This window comes from Condylura cristata, unplaced genomic scaffold (genome assembly GCF_000260355.1).
Source record: "Condylura cristata isolate star-nosed mole 26May11 unplaced genomic scaffold, ConCri1.0 scaffold00010, whole genome shotgun sequence".
NCBI lineage: Eukaryota > Metazoa > Chordata > Mammalia > Eulipotyphla > Talpidae > Condylura > Condylura cristata.
In genome coordinates, this window is record NW_004567111.1 from 37,616,950 (window position 1) to 37,634,757 (window position 17,808).

Genomic DNA, 17,808 nt, shown 5'->3' on the forward strand with positions numbered 1-17,808 from the left:
GAGTAGGATCCTGAGTAATTAGAAGATTCCTACAGAGTAACAGTTAGCAGGTTTGGAGGAGTATGTTCCTTTGATATGGCAACTGTGCTCTACTTCCAGTATTGCCCCCACCCTCACTGTTATTTTCTACTTTCTTGACAGACTCTTGCAGACATTTGAGTTTATGGTTGCTCTGTACGATAGAACTTTCTGTAGTGAAGAACTTCTTTATCTGTGCTGTCCAGTATGGCATCCATTTGTGACATGTAACTTTGAGCACTTAGAACATAGCCATTGTGACTGAGAAATTGGTGCTTTTAATTTTATTTAGTTTTAATTAATTTAAATAGCTCATATTGCTAGTGTCTACCATATTGGACAGTACAAGTAAATAATGGATTATTTTCAGTTTTGGTTATTCTCTATATAGTGAAGGCTAGACCTTAATACATTTTATTTTTTTAAAGATCTATTTATTTATTCATACAGAACAGGGGTACAAGCCAGAGGTACAGGGGTGTAAGAGGATTCACCAGAGACAGAGTGGGGAGCAGAATAGGCAGATCAACGAAGTACACTGCTGAGGGGAGCAGTGGGCAGGTCAGGAGAAGTCTGCCACACCATGTGGATCACCTCCAGGACTGGAGCTCGAACTCAGACTGAAGTGGCTGTGACTAGCTTGTAGCGCTGTGTCCTAACCCATTGCGCCATCAGGGAGGACCTTAATACATTTTATAGTCTCTTCATAAATGCCAAATCTAAATGTTAGCATATATTACTGTAAATCCTATGATTTTACAATTACCATGTTTGATCAAATGTAATCTAGAACTTTTATTCCCCTTTTCAACACTTTTATCCCTTTATTCAAAACATTTATTTTGTATGGCTTTCTAGGTCCTAGGGATATGCAATAGATCACCTGATTATTTTTTAAAATATTTGTAAGACATTTGTCCAAATAATATAGTATTTACTGTCTCTAATCCGTCCAGAAATTCTGCCATACAATGATATAACTTGATGACTTGTCAATTGCAAGCCCTAAAATTTCTTCACTTAAATGGACATTCTTTATAGATTTGCATGTACTCTATTATAGTTCCTCTTAGAAGCTCTCTTTGTCCTACCCCCAAAATGAGGAAACTTCCTATAGCGGTACTCTCTTGAAACTAGACATCTTCAGAACCTCTTCATATTAGTCATCAGTTGAGCATACACCTGGTCGTTGCCTCACCTGGCCTTTCTCCCAGCCTTCTGCCACCTGCTCCCAAGTTGATTCTCCTTTCTCCTTCCTTTTTCGTTTGCTGACTTTTGGGCCACGTGATGGGACCTGGATCACGCAGGCATCCCAGTGCTCCACTGCTATTCCTGCTGCTTCTTGCTGTGAGATTTTTCTCTTTCTCACCCTTGCAAATGTCAGCTTCCTGCCCCAGGAGAGGCACTGTTTACCTCCTTCACTGCTTTACCTTCTTCCTTTCAAAGGTGAAATCAAAATCACAAGAAAATACACAATTCTTTTGTAAAAGCTATCGTTTTAAGAATGACATAAATTGCAATCAAACATAGCTGTAGCACAGAGGATAGATGACTGTTAAAAGATTGATATTTACATTGTAAAGTGACTCCTACCTTGGCATTTGCTGATAAAAACATGTACTGTTCAGTACTTTTTGTAGTTGTATAATTCTACAGCTGATAACCAGATTACTAAGTGATATTACTTTGGGTTTTCTGCTTAGGTATGAAAAAAGTCTGCATATATAACATCAAGATTAATTGTGGTGTATGTTAATACAGGAGTCTGCCTTTTCCTTTGTGATTAATTGTTCAATAAAGGTTTCATTCGTCATTTGCTTGACAAATATTTATTGGGTTCTTTTACATAAAAAGCATTGCACTTACCCATCAGGTAAATGAAGGCTCTCTTGACAAAACTTGTAGACTTTGCAGTAGAATTTGGGTTCTTTGTGGTTATTGTTGTTAGATCTTACCGGTGTACATCCTCTGAAATATTTGGATGATGTATGGTTTGTTTTTTTTTTTAACATGAACTTTGTATTTCCAAAATGTACTAAATAATTTGAAAATTGAATTCCAAGTATAATACATAAATCGTAATAAACTATAACAATGAAGACTTTAAAGTAATTTTGATAAGGAGATTTGGGGCCATTATTATACCTAATGAATGTGACCTTTACCTGATAGTCTTTTTTCTTTTTTTTTTTTTTTTGGTCTTGTAAAGTGTGTTCTCTCCTTTTCCTCCCTCTCCCTCCCCATCTTTCTCTGCTCTTCCCCTCCTCTCCCTTTCCCAACTCTGCCCCGTCCGCCTCCCTCTCTCATTGGCCTCATTAAAGACAGATTAAGTATCAAGGAAATTTTACTTATTTTGTCCTTTTATTAGTGTTGCAGCTTTTAGGTCATGTAACTTGAGCTTTTTCTTTGAAAGGAAAAACAAGCAACAACACTGACTCTAATAATTCTAGAATGACTAGTGATAAAGTGAGTCCTAGACTCATAACAATGTGGAATTATATTTTAAATTATCCTGCAGTGGTGCTATTAATTGCTCCAATTTTTTTAATGATTTATAAAACATGGTAAAATAGGGTCTGGTTGCATCTAAATGATCACTGAGTATTATTTTATTGTTGCTGTTTTTGAAAATACCACCATATTTTAAATTTTCCTTGAAGAGTTAAGAATTTTTTTAAACATGATCAGGAGTATGAAGCGATGCTTCCAGTCCAGCCTAAAATTGCAGTGATAGATTGAGATTCTGCTTCAAGCCACATATCTCCATATTACATGCTTTTATACAAGCTGGGTAAATCTGATTTTGACTTTGAAGGCCGGTTGTGGTCGGTAATGTTTCATTTAGCCCATTGTTCATTGGTAAGATCAGGTTGCAAATTGTTCTGACACTTCATGAGATAATGTTAAATGAATTATTTAGTGTTAAGTAAAAAACCCTGCTAAATTATCTTAGACTATTCAAGGTTAATTAAAATATTTTAAGATTTAGTTCTTTAAAAGTATGTTGTCTTTTCAGTCCATAGATTAACCTTTTGAATTTTGAATCATAAGATATCCTCTTTTAATTAAAACAAAGCCTGTGGCGTTGACGTTTTAAATATATAATAAGAAGGTTATGTTTTTGTACAAGCTCTTTATTTTTAAAAAGTTAATTCAGTATAGTCCTTTTTATATTTAGAAGAAAAATACTTTGAGGCTAAAAATGACATGACACTATCAATGCTGAATTGACTAGAACAGTTACATTAGAACTGAAAGGAAAATGCCATGTTAATCTGAATCAGGATGCAGTAGCGTCAAGTAAAGTCAAGTGTAAGAATATGACAAGAATAAACTCCCATTTATAAAGAAGCACTTACCTAAACAAATTGAAGCCCGAGAGAATTTTCAAACTGTGAAGTAATGAGAACAAGCATTTAATGTGGAAGAAAGGAGTTACTGCACACCTCCCTCCTTGAATATCTCAAAATTAAATTGTGGGTCAAGATGATTGAAACAGGGACAGCAATTTGGTGGCAGCATAACAGTTTACCACTTAGTGAAGCCAACTGAGCACTGATTGCATCAAGGAACAGAGTTAAGATTAGACTACAAAGAGGGGTGTTTAGAAACCAGCTGTCATTGTTGTATTTTTTTCCCCAAAGTTCTAACACTTTGAAAACATTCTTATATTGCTCTCTTCAATCACCTTTTTTCTTTCTAAAGGCTTAACACAGTAGTTTTGCGACAATTTGGCCTGGAAGAATCATTTCTACAAACCTTTTTACAACTCTTTTAAGCCCAAACTGTCCTGTACTAACACTCAAATGCACACCTTGGGATTAATGTTTACTTCATAGCAGATGCAGTCAACTGCCATACTACCAACCCCACTTCCTGGTCCCTTTCAACACTGCTGTTGATTAGCTAAAGATAAGCTTTTGTGTAATGGTTGGCTTCCATTTGAGCAAGTGTTTTATTTACTGCTGCATTCCCAACCTCTAACCCAAATAGGTACCCAGTAAATACTTGCTGGGTGATTGCCAGCAAAAAACTCCTTCTGAAATCTGTCCTGGCACAGCCACAGTCTGATCAACAGAGCTGGAGAGAAACTGTGACTATATCCCAGAGGGACTTGAAGTCACGTGCAGGAGATTGTTTTTCCCTAAAACATTAAGAGGGCATTAAGTAAGTCCAGTACCATCTCTGGGAGTAGATGTCACTTCTAGACCTCTAGCAAGTGCTTTATTCATTTTCTTAGAAATTATATTTGGCTCAGTAACATTGTTTCTATATGATTTAGGGTTATATACACTAAATTTAAAAAGGTGGTTCTAGAGCACTTTTCTTACGCTTTATAAAAGAATCATTTTGTATTTAAAGGATAGATATAAATTTATAAATGATTGCAGGAATTCAAATATTTATATTTCCATGTAGAAATGATTGTATGGTGAATTTGGAAATCATAAAAACAAACCAGTAGTATTTATAACCTTCAAATTCAAAAAGCAGTTGGTTCATATCTAATAATCTGAGTAATTTGGTGTCATATACCTAAAAATAGGCAAAAGTAAATAGAGGAATTAAATATTGTACAGATATCTTTTATATTGCAAGCTGTACTTCTGAATAAATTTTAAAATGTTATTTTATTAGATAATATTGTTTTAGCGCTCTCCATGGGATTCAGAGGTGTTGATTCCCACCTTTTCCAAAGTATGTATGTTACCAGACACTCTCACCAGGAAACCCATCATCTTCTACCATAGTTCATTGGACCCCCTCCAAATACTGTTCTCTACCACCTCCACCCTCCCTGGTATCCTTAATTTTACCTGCACATTTCTAGGTTTTGGTTTTGGCTGAGCCTTTGTTTTGTTTCTATACATTCCACAGATAGGTGAAACCAGCTGGTACTTGTCTTTCTCCTTCCAACTTATTTTGCTTGCTCTGATCACCACCAATTCCATCCATGTTGTAGAAAAAAAAAAAAAGTGGCTTTTTTGTTTTGGTTTTGGTTTTGTTTTTTAACAGCTTAGTAATATTCTATTGTGTATATATAACATATCTTTTTAGTCCCTCGTGTCTGGTAACTTAGATTGTTTCCACAACTTAGCTACCATAAAAATTACTACAGTGACCATAGAAGTGCCTATATCCTAAAGGAATATTTTTTTAGTTATTTTTAGAATTTAGAATGAAATGTTTTTAGCTCCTTTCTACAGCATTGAAGGACTTAAAAGTCTCATTCAAATAACTATTTGGTGTTGAGTACATTATTTTTAAATGACTGGCATTTTTTTGTAATGACCAACATTTTTATGGCTTTCAAACTAACCTTCCAAAAAGCACTATTTCTTTATACTTCCTTTCCTGATTATAAAAATAATAGGTACTTGTTGCATAAATTTTAGAAAAGATATAGAAATCTTCTTTAAGAAATCATAGATTGCATTAATTCTGATCTCACTTTTACTATTCTACATTCTTTTTAAAGACACTTGTTCTTACTAAATATGCAGTTTTCTAGTGTGACTCTCAGGTATTTTTGCTCTGATAGTTAAATCTTACTAGTTCCTTTTTTGCTCACTTCCCTTCCTAAAATAAATCTATTAGTAGTTCTCTCCAGACCTATGAATGACAAACTTAGTTTTTGTCAAAAATATTTTATTGTTCTTCAGTTATAACTTAGCTCATATGGTTGGCAGTTTTTTCCTTGTAGTACTTTAAACATATTCTTGTATTCCAATATCTTACTGATAAATCTAAAGGTAAAATGATACCTTTTGGCTTAAAAACAGTCACCTTGAAAAGTTTTTAGATGTACTGTTCTGATACATTAATGAAGCCATCTAATTTTGAAAATAAGAAAATGGTTGAGTGTGGCTCATTGTGAATGTAGCAATATTTAATCCAAAACAAAATTTCCTAAGGTTGCTACCTGAGTGTGTGTGCCTGCTCACCCGTGTATGATTTAAGCGTTGTGCTTTGTCGTATGCTTTACATAATATCATGTGTTTGTTTCATGGCTCTTTTTTTTTTCAGAAGTAGTATTTTGAGTTACATTTTAATTTGAATGGAATTTTCCATAGTTCAGACCACTGTCTAGTAGAATTTTCTGTGATAATTGAAATGCTCTGTATCTGCATAATCTGGAAGAAAACCACTAGCTGTTAGGCACTGAGTGCCAGAGAATTATCCTTTTGCTTTTGTCTTTTCTCCAGTGAATACACATTCTAAGGTAATAACTTTATGAGATTTAGACCATATGATTTGAGATCACTTGTTTTTACATGAAGATATTTTTTCCAGAAATTTGAAGCTAATTTAAATCTTTCCTTTAGCACTTTGTATTTAGCACACAGTATAGGATTAAAAGAAAATTATAGAACTGTAATGTTACAGTTTTTAGGCTGGTTTATCATTTAGTTTCTATATTAGAATGATTCATATTCAGTGTGTTTTTGAAATATTAAAGCTGGTATACCTTCTGAGGTTATTTTTTCACGTATGAAATACTGTTTCTCAAGTAAGAAATAAAGGAATAACTCCTCAGATTTTACTCTAACAAACAAGTAAATCTGTTCATAATGCCTTCTCTTTTTCAGGTTGCAAATAGAAGAGTCCTCCAAGCCTGTAAGGTTATCACAACAACTGGACAAAGTAGTGACAACCAATTACAAGCCTGTTGCTAATCATCAGTACAATGTAAGTCTTTGTCTTGTTATATTGGTGTGTTTATTCTTTTCAAGGTGATGTACCTTTCTATCAGGTGCTTGAACCATCCATACTTACTAAGGAATAGGATAGTGTGCAGAGGATACAAAAGATGTTCACGCTGTATCCTGATTTGAACAATGAGAAGAGAGCAGCCATTATCCAACCCACTCTTGAAAAGTTTTTCAAGAAAATAAAACTTTAGTTTTCAATGTTTATGATATTCTAAATTACTAATAAATACTAGTTTTTATTATCTTTTTTCTATACCTTAAACAGTTTTTAAATATTTCTGCAAACATTTTAAAAGGTCATGGAACCATGGTATTTTTTCCTATTGATTAAAGTCATTTTGCATAGTTTCACCTTTCACAGGTCTTACACTATCCTGCAAAGTGAAAATTGCTCAAATACGTTCTTTAAACCTTTTTTTATACAAGTACATCTTATTTCTACATATGTATGTTATATATGTTATATACATATGCAATATATGTACATAATGCACATTTAATGCATGTTGTATACAGTTTCTACTCTTGTATATGTTTTTAACCACAGTGAGAAGAAAGAGCACATTTTCCATAGGATTAGATAAACATACAACCTTTCTGGAGGAAAAGTTTGATAATTTATCAAAAACACTATAGAGGCAAATAACCTTTGACATTGCAGTTTTATATCTAAGAATTTCTTAGTAAGACATGCCTAAAGACATATGTATAATAGTGTTTATCTTTATCATTTAACATAGGGAAAGATTGGAAACAAATATCCAAAATTATTATATAAATGCTATAACACTTGTTATTTTTGCATGGTACGTGCTAGGTTAAGTAGATCCTGACTTTCTTCTTCTTTTTGAATTGTTAGAATTGCCATAGTGACCAGATATTGTCTGAATTTTGCAGTGGGTAGTCAAACTTTTCTTTGGACTGAGAAAGAAAAAAAAACTAGAGAAGAGTGTTAGTACCTAACCATGATAGTATCCTGCCATAATTATCTAAGATTTGCCTTTTCTCGACATATTTTTAATTCCTTGCTTTTGCTTAAGATTCCTTTTCTCAAGAAGCTACCATTTCTTACAGTTCTCTGGTCATGACTTTCTAGGTTCCAGATGGGGTATAATCTGTATGTCCTTTGACATAGTGAGTCAACATTTGTGTAGATTATAATCCTTTTTCCTAAATTCCACAGGGGTAATTCCTGTTATACTGTTATAGGCCATCATTTGTGAACAATACATCATTTAGGTCAGTCAAAGCTGCCACTTTGCTAGTATGAAAAGTCTGACCACTCACTGTTTAGTTATGTTCATAGTGATACTGGAAAACATAAAATGCTGTATTTTTGCATCATCTATATGAATACTTGATATTCTGAACTCCTTTTAAGATATAAAGCTATAAATCCACTTTAAACACTCTTAAACGTGACATCAGGTCATATTATAAACCTTTATTAAGGTTGTCATGGTGTGAGTGAGTCATTATACTAATGCAGTTATAACAATGAACCATATAGTAATCATTGAGATTTGTTTACATGAAAACAAAAGATTGAGGCCCTCCCTGGTAGCACACAAGGGATTAATTCTCAGCACTATGAAGTCCATCCCTGGGAAGGGAGCTGACCTACCTCAAGCAGCAGACCTCTTTTGTCTTGCTTGCTGCTTCCCCTCAGCAGTGTGTTTCAATCCTTCTGCCTGTTCTGCTCCCAACTCTGTCTCTAGTGAATTCTCCTACCTTCCCAAACCTCTAGCCTACACTCTAGCTCTTGTATGCATAAATAAAATAAATCTTTGGGGGGAAAAATTAATTATAATCTATCAGGTTGCATTTTTTTAATATAATAGTTTTTTTCCTTGGGAAGGTATCAAAATAAGCAAAGATACCTGCATACCTTTTTTTATTTTGCATACCTTTTAAAAGTTTATAATGTCAACTCTAGGAAGAGTATAAAACTGTTGTCATTATCAAAAGGGAACACTGACTTTTGAATGTTGAGAAACACTGACGTAGTTCAACAGGAATTAATTAGAGGTTACATAATTACGGCATTCAGTAAAAACATTTGAACATAGTATAATGTTGAAATGTTTTCATTTCCAAGTGGAACTATGTAAACATGAAGTCCAATATTTCATTTTATTGTCTTTTTTTTTTTTTAAATTGAGGCAGCATTGGTTGACAACACTTGTATATGATTCAAATGTATGTTACCAAACCACACCTGATGCCAAGGAACCCATAGTCCTTCACTAAGGCCAGTATTTCATTGTAACGAAAGGGAAGTTGGAAAATGGCTTATGTATTTGTGAAACTACTCTGCATGTGAGCAGAAAGAAATATACTTGTATTTAGTCCCATAAACTTTTTCACCCACCTATGGCACATAGGTAAATCTGCATAAATATTTACATTTTCACTGTACATGGAGCCTAAGCAATACATTCAAATGTAGTTTTTTAGTTCACAAATTATCTGGGGTATACTACCTACCATACTAGCTATTTAGAAAACATTTATTGGACAAAAAGAATTATATGATTAGTAGTAGTGCTTAGACTACCCCTTTCCTGAAATCATGGACCTAAAACTTCACCCCTGTGTGGGATAGAAACCATCAAATTTCTTCCTTAGTGGCCTTACCTTGCCATATTTCCGTTCCTCCAACATTTGAAGTAGTAAAAAGAAACTTTGGCAAATAATGGGTTGGCAGAGAACTTACAAGAGACCTATTGAATGAAGGTAGGATGTATATTGGAGCTTATATTTATCATATTTTCCCCCTAATAGAAGAAAAATTGCTCTTTAAAAATATTTACTATGGCAGTTCACCCTCATACCCCTATGTAATCCTTGTATCAGCCAGTGATTTTTTTTTTTTTTTTTTTTTTTTACAAAAATTTTTTTTTTTTAGCAAAAACTAGAACACACAGGGGATATAGATGCTGCTTTAAGAACTCCTGTTTTCATCTTCCAGCTTTTTAGTTTGCTGCCACATTAAGGGCCTTAGAAATTATAATGTCTATTAACCAAAAAATCAATTTCACAAAAAGAATAAATGATTTAGGGCCCTCCCTAGTGGCTCATGTGGGTTAAAGCACAGCACTGAGAAGCTAAAGCCACTTAAGCATGAGTTCGATCCCCACCCCCAAGCTGACCCATATGGCACAGCAGACCTCTCCTGACCTGCCTGCTGCTCCCCTCAGCAGTGTTCTTCAGTTGTCCTGTTCTGCTCCTCACTCTGTCTCTGGTGAATCTTCTCACCACCCCTGTACCTCTGGCCTGTACCCAAGTTCTGTATGCATAAAATAAATATTTTTTAAAAAAACAAGAATAAATCATTTTTTTAAAGGCGAAAGATTTATGTGATCTGAAGAGAAAACAGAGTATGAGAACAAATGATTTTAAAAGATTCTGTGGGGCCTTCCTGATGATGTGAGAGATTAAGGCATAGCACTATGAAGCTCTCAGCAGACACTGCAGCAGGAGTTCAATCCCCAGCAAGGGAGGTGACCCACATGGGGTTGCAGACTTCTCCTGTCTGGCTCCACCTGCCCACTGTCTGTAGTGAGTCCTCTCACTCCCTGCACTTCTGGTCTGTACCCCAGTTCTTGTATGCATAGATAAATAAATATTTTTTAGAAAAAAAAGATTTTGTAAAGAATCTTTAAGTTCAAACTAATAAAGCAAACATACATGAACATGAAAGTAGAAAAATTTATACCTCCCTTGTTTCTAAAATGATCTCTTTATCAGTCACTTGACGCAGAAAGATGACATAATCCGAGCTGACAAGAACTTAGTCCTCCCCAAAAGGAAATTATTAATATCATTTGGCTTGCTTGTCATCCCCGGCCTTTAATGATGATTCAGTTAGTGTCTATCATGGAAACAAAGCGACTCTAGATTTTTCAAGCAGAAAGGAATTTGACGTAGGGAATTGGTTACAGATGGTTTATGAATACAAAATGGAAGGGCTGGAGTTACAAAAAGAAGGGGGTTTGTTACCAGGATCAGGAAGCTGCTGCTGTTGGCTTTGCTCCCACAAGCACAAAAAATAAAAAAACCTTCTCTTCTACTTTCATTCTCCCATTGGCAGAACCCCAGCAGGAAACCAGCTGGCAATGGAAATTTGGGAGTATAGGCACAGGTCAACCTGCTGCCACCCTGCCAAGGTCGAGCTAAAGACTTGTCAGAAATAAGTGCCATTGTGTCCCTTGACCTTTGTGAGTTGTATATTAAGCTAAATCAGCTATTGTTAGTACAAAATTATCACAGTTTGCAATTCACTTAAAAACTAAACATTAAGAACAGGAAAATAAATCCTATATTTTGAATGCAAAAATTTGAAGAATTTTGTGATTTTGACAAATTAATATTTAAAACTCTAAAAATAACATTTTGCTTTCATTCATTCCTTAAATTTTGTGTTTGCTTTATAATATCTATGTATATGAACACAGTATGGTACGTGTTTGTTCATGCTTTATATATTTTGCTGATAAAAGTAGATAATCAAAATGTAGAGTGAGCTAATATATTAGTAAGATACCTCCCAACACCCTTCATCTCTGATTGCAAGTGATGATGCTTCTCTGCATGTGTTTTGTTGATTTTTGTAGACATCATCATGTAGCCTGAATAAGTTTTGCAGCATTCCAATTTAAAGTCCGTAGTCTTTTTACATAAGGAACTCATTCTCTCTCATAAGAAATCATGTCCTTTGTTTACATTGTGGTTCTCAGTAAAAACTGCCCGTTGTAATCACCTGGACAGCTTTTAGAAAAGAAAAATATTTTCAGAGGTTTATTTAAGTGCTGTAATGTAGAGCCCAACAATCTCAAATTGTTTAAGTTCCCAGAGTAATTTTAGCATATTGTAGATCTGATCCAAAGAGACAGGGGACTTTTATAGTCCAGGCTGCTTTGTCTTGTTGGGATGGAGGCGAAAAATGATAGCTGGAAAGAGACCAAGAACTTTCCACCAGACCTAATGTTTTTTTTTGTTTTTTTGTTTTTTTTTTTAAAAAAGCATCAATATCTTCTTGTCTGTACTTTCCTCTCATCCCTAACCCCCTTCCAGCTTAAAAAGATTTCCCTTTTTTTTTTTTGGAAACAGCTCTGGGTCAGAAAGCAAAAGAAAACTAAAAAAAAAAAATTTAACTGGAAAGTTACTGTTGGAAGAAAGAGAATTATTATATAAAATCTTTAGGTATACCCCCAGGAACTACAAAGTAAATCTGTTTTTATGCATACTTTGATTTCTTCGGTGTGACTACCAACTCTTAGTTTTTAGACCCTAGGTTCCTGGATTTTTTGGTTTGTGTTTTTGAGTTAAATGTATAAATGTGCACTTTTGTTGATTAAAACAGTACTATGTTATAAATGCTTTTTTTCACTATTTGCCTGTTATATGGAAGAATACTTCATAATCTGTCCTTTGCATACCAAAGACTAATGACTCCAAAGAATAAATTTTCTTCCTAGAAATAAGGACAGAATTTCTATTCAAAGCAGAAATATTGGGAGTGAGGGGAATCTTTCTTGAGGATTTAAAATGCAAACCATGATATTCAAGGCTGTCATGCTCACTTCAAAAGTTAAAATAAAAGCTTCCACAAAAGACTGCCTTGACAAAGCAATCAGAGTGTTTCCGCAAACAGCCATCTAGAAATTTACAGACATCTGTATTATAATATTTTAATTGGCAGTGGGTGGCATTTATAATTTTAGTCAGTGATTAACATTTCAGTAATGATAGTTGAACATATCTGTACCATAATCACAGTGGATTTTCAACATTTGATTGCATTTTAGTCTTGAATAATTAGTTTTCTACTATGAAAGTAAAATGAACTGTGTGGATATATTTTTGGGGCATTCATAAGTATTTGTTACTGGAGACTAAACCTAAAATTTCTTTCTGAATTAACTTTTATTTCTATGCATTTGGTTTTACAATGATCTGTGGTCATTGGGGGCAGATATAAGATAGGTAATTAAAATTCACATAACTGAAAAATTGTTCTGTCCAGTAACTATCTTCTTAATACTTTGTGGTAGCTGCTGACAAGTTGATATTTGATTACCTTGTACCACTTCCTTACAGTGCCATTACAACTCAAAATATCCAAAGAGCCAAAAAGAGGAGGAAAAAATAACATCTCAAAACTGTTCACTTTTCAATAGGCTACTTCAGATCATTTGTATGGTTACTATTTTTTATGGCACAAAGTTGTAAATACAATACTAACATTATCACTTCTGTTATGTTTAGTAAAAAGTGGCAAGGACCTTAACTTTGTCTTGAATATAAGATTAGTTATTAATAGCTTAATGGCCAAGTAAATCATTTAGATCCCTTTTTGATAATTATATGTACATTAGACTGTCTGATACCACTGAGTGGAATTTGGAAAATAAACCCGTCTTCAACATTATCAAAAAAGATTTAACTCTTTCAATTTCTGTACTACAAAAATAAATGTTTTTAAAACAGTTTGCACAGATTATCCTATATTACATACCCTAAGGGCATAAAAGAAACATTTGCATTTTATTTTTTGTTTATAATTAAGTCTAGGGTTAACCTTCTAGTATTCAGATTTCTCTAGTGAGGAATAACATGTCCTTGTTTGTCATTGTTATTATTTATGTCTCAGTCTTCAGATGAAACCTTTGTTTTTTTATTTCACTTGTTGAAAGTATACCTGGGCTGCAGTGCGCCAGGTATTGAGCCATTGGTAGACACCACTAACACAGAAAGGTCATTTCTTCTCCAATAATTTCTTTTACAGAGATAAAGATTTATAGTCTGTTTTCCCCTTAACTTTAAGAGAGCACAAATATTAAATGTAGTATTTTTTTACAATGAAATATATAAGCCAACATATAAGAAATAGATCTTTGTAGAAACTAGACTTTGCTACTCATTAACATTACTAATCACAACTTCAACTGACCCTTAATATTATATTCAGTACTAACTTTTAAATTCATTTATAATATAGTAAATTCTTACCATTGTGTCAGACCCTTTTGAATTTGACACTTAGATTTGGGGTTGGGACAACTTGAAAACAAATACTTGATTAAAATTTTTTCTTTCTAAAAAATAATAATGATGAACAACTATATATCAGAGGTATTTTACAGGGCTGGAGTGGAGTGAGTAATAAGATCAAAAACAGGGGGAAGGGAAGTGCATGGCACTATGGTGATGACACACAAGTGAATTGGTGGTGGGAAGCCCACAGGGATTACAAGTGAGATGGAAAAAGGCACAAAATGATGTAAAAATAAACAAGTATTAAAATTTTTTTTTTCTTTCTACTCCCAGGTAAAGTGTGTACCCTCTCAGAAGTGGGACATCTTGCCTTGCCAGGAGGTTTCATCTGAAAATATTTTTCCTATTAATCTTCCTATCTTCTCCCATCATTTTATACAGGAAGAAACTGCTGAGAGTGAAATCTGAATATACTTTTACTTCTCTTTCTTACCTTCTGAATTTAACTTTTTCCATTTCTGTCAGCATAAATTAAAGTCAGGAGGGAGTGCAGACCAGAGTGTCAGCAATTGTAGCTCAATACAGCGAATACAAAGTCCAGCATTTGTCTTTTGCTAGGTTGCCACTTGCTTTGTGTTGTTTCTCTTGAGGACCAGCTGCCTTGGGCTAAATCAAATCCCCATCTCACTCAAACCTGTGAGAAAGAAATAGACTCTAGCCCCCTCTTCCTTAGTCTGATTCTACATCCCTCTCTTTTCTAGATCCTAAGTTAAGTTTCTTTTTCTCACACTTACCTGGTATTCCCCACTCCCTTTCTAGACTCTACTGGCACTGCAAAGGAAACCCACTTAAGTACAGTGCAGTTGGAGGGTTTAGCATGCAAATTAAGTACAACTGTAAACAGAGAACATGTGATTTATTTTAGATATTGGTCAACAAGGCAGGACTTAAAATATTAATCTCTCAAGGCAGTCCATGATACCATCTTGTCTTTGATCCAGAAATCCTCATGCTTGATTTTTTCGGTTCTTTGCCATCACACAGCCATTTTCTTAGTTCTAGCCTTTTTCTGATACCAGAAAAATAAACTTTTTCTTGAATGAACTTCAAGTCCATCATTTCCAGTCTTTGCTATCACTGCAGCCTTCTTTCTTTCTAAATTGAGGTAGACTCTGTATTTTGCCTTTGTCCTTAAATGCTTTTTTAAATTATCTTTTCCATTTTGAGAAGATTTTAATTTTTCCTAAATCATAGGTTTCTCTGGTTTTCACTTCTTGGTTACAGTCTTAATTCTAACTCCTTTAGCCACTCTGCTCTTCTCTAGTAAATCTTTAGTTGCCCATAGTTGATCTTTCCTGGGTAACTCCTGGTCTACTAATACTACTATTTCTATTTTGAAATGCTCAAAACCCTCTGCATTGGAATACATGAGCAGTTTTGAAAGAGACTACCTTATTTGCCCTATACTTAGTGCAATGCCAAGCACATAGTACATGTTTAGAAGAGATTAATGTATTTTGAGTTCTACTTCTGAAGTGTACACATCAAAAAAATTAAGACAAGTTAGTCTTTTCTTCTTGTGTGGCTTCTAATAACAAATCTATTGTTACAAGTGGAGGATAGGCCTACTATATGAGGGTAGAACTATTACTGTAATTTAATTGCAAGTTTTGAAATGCATTTCATTATTTTGGGAGATAGTTCCTAGGCAGTTATTCCAGTTGATGTACAGGAAACTGTTCTCTGGCACCTTTCACTCAGTCTGCTAATGCTTTATTTACTGGGTGGGCTACTTTATGGATATACCTCCTCAAACAAATTCCAGATGCTCTATTAAACTGAAGTTTTGTTTTGTTTTGTTTAATTAAAAGTTTAACCAACTGAAACTATTGCACATAACTTGCATGTTTTCAGGAAAAATGGTTTATTTTTAATGGTCCCCACATGATAACACTATACATTGTTTTACAAAAGAAACACATTCAAGGAGATCTCACAAAATCAAGATGGAGAAAAGGCTTCTTGGCGCTCTGTGTTTTTTCCTTTTTATGAGTAGTTTTTAGACCTTTCACTTCTGGAGTGTTCTACCTGCCCAATAACCTCCTGCCTGCCCCCAGATTTCAATTTTAAACCCTCATTTTCCCTTCCAGAACATATTTATTAGATAAGTGATTTTATTGTATACTGGATAGTCAAAAACAAAAGAACTGCAGAGTAGACTTTCTGATCAGCACAAATTAAAGAATTGATATAAAGTTGGCAAAGAAAACCTATGTGGGTGGGGAGGAAATGGATATATTACATAAAGTTTTAGGAAATAATAAAAATGGTTTGCAGATTGGCTTTAATACTTTCTGAACACCTTACATGTCTTGAGAGGCCTGGGAGCAATGATAGTCCCAACTTCTGAACCATTGCTCTTTAACCTGCTGCCTTGCAACTTCAAATCTAATAGTTATTTGAATGTAAAAAAGAGAATGCCAGTGTTTCAAAGTCCTGTGTTAAATTGATGCCTTTGTTTCTTTTCTTTTTTGCACAGATTGAATATGAAAGGAAAAAGAAAGAAGATGGAAAACGTGCTCGAGCTGATAAACAACACGTTTTAGACATACTATTTTCAGCGTTTGAGAAACATCAGTATTATAATCTTAAGGACTTGGTGGACATCACAAAGCAGCCTGTGGTATGTTTCTCACTGGTCCTTTAACTATGGCCTGCTTCATTAACATGGCTCTACTGAAGGGAAATGCATCATATAATTATATACATGCACTTTTGCTGGTGTTGGTTTTATTTTAGCCAGAGAAGATGCAACCATTTTTTTTTCTAACTGCACTTCATTGTTTTGCCTTCAAGTGTATTTAAGCAGTAGTTCCTACCCTATGAAGAAAAGGATTTATATTCTTTTTGATGGATCCTAGATGTTAAGTCTGAATTCTTTGCTTTTTTATTTCTAGTCTTTATTTTGTCCCCCTAGCTCCTTCCAATAAAGCTCCACTTCTTTTTCTTTGAAGAGATGCCTTATAGAAGAATCACATTCTTTAAGGAGTCTAATAGTCTATCATGGTGAGAATGTTTATCCCTACCTTACAAGCTGTTCTCTCTGGATTATTTTTTTTAAGTCAGAGTCTGTCCTCTAGCAGTAGGGCCCCTTAAACTTAGATCTACTAAATTTGTGATTGTGTTATCCTATTCTCCATTTGTAAGAAAAAATGTAATTGATATTTTTATAAGTTTATGTTTATTCTATAAATAATCCTTTTATTATTTTCCCACATTTTTGTACCTATTTGCTAATAATAATTGTATTTCTAATCCATTTAACATGCTGATAACAAGGAATCCAAATCCTTTTACAGCCTCTGAGTCTTATTTCCTTCCATTTAACTTTTTCACATCACTTGTTTCAAAATAGAAATTTGAATTATGGAGTATTTACTTATAGGTTAAAAATTTAAATGGAGATCCTTGTTTTCTGTCCTTTCAGCTAACTTCCTTTCTCATTCTATCTGCTGTCATTATTTGTCAAGTGAATTCTAACGGTTCCATTCACTTGATTTAAAATAGGTAAAAGATAAACAATTTTAAAAACACTTTTACATAATCAAATAACTGTTTATTAAAGAACTGGTATTTTTTTTCTAACTTATTCAGAAATTGAGGAAATGATGAAGTTTACGAAACTTCAGTGTTGACTATAGTTTCCCACTCTTGCAGAGATTTCTTTACTGTTATACTTCAGCCTTTCAGTTTTTCATTAAGAAATTAAATTCCAAAAGATTCTTTTTTTAAATAAAGGCCATACTGCAGCATTACCAACTCATTTTAATGACCTCACTCCTTTAAGCATCAAAGTCTACTCCAAGCTATATAAAAAAATTGAAATAGAAAAATTCATTAGTAAGCTGTTTTTCTTCTGATTTTAATGAAGTTTATCCTTGTGTGTGTGTGTGTGTGTGTGTGTCAATGAGTGAAAAGGTCATTCCAGAAACTCAGAATGCAAGCAATATAACTTCATTAAATAATCATGCAAAACAATTATGGGGGAAAAGGCATTTGTAGAGGAATTTTCAGATGA

General features: G+C 34.0%; 1 protein-coding gene across 1 annotated transcript in view; it reads left to right on the forward strand.

Annotated features, from left to right (window-relative positions):
• The window catches only part of GTF2F2 (general transcription factor IIF, polypeptide 2, 30kDa), a 126,889-nt gene that overhangs the window by 92,599 nt on the left and 16,482 nt on the right, over nucleotides 1–17,808 (forward strand). Inside the window, exons 6-7 of the mRNA XM_004680138.2 lie at nucleotides 6,609–6,708; nucleotides 16,270–16,413. Coding sequence (XP_004680195.1) covers nucleotides 6,609–6,708; nucleotides 16,270–16,413 — 244 coding nt within the window. The remainder of the gene's footprint in view (nucleotides 1–6,608; nucleotides 6,709–16,269; nucleotides 16,414–17,808) is intronic.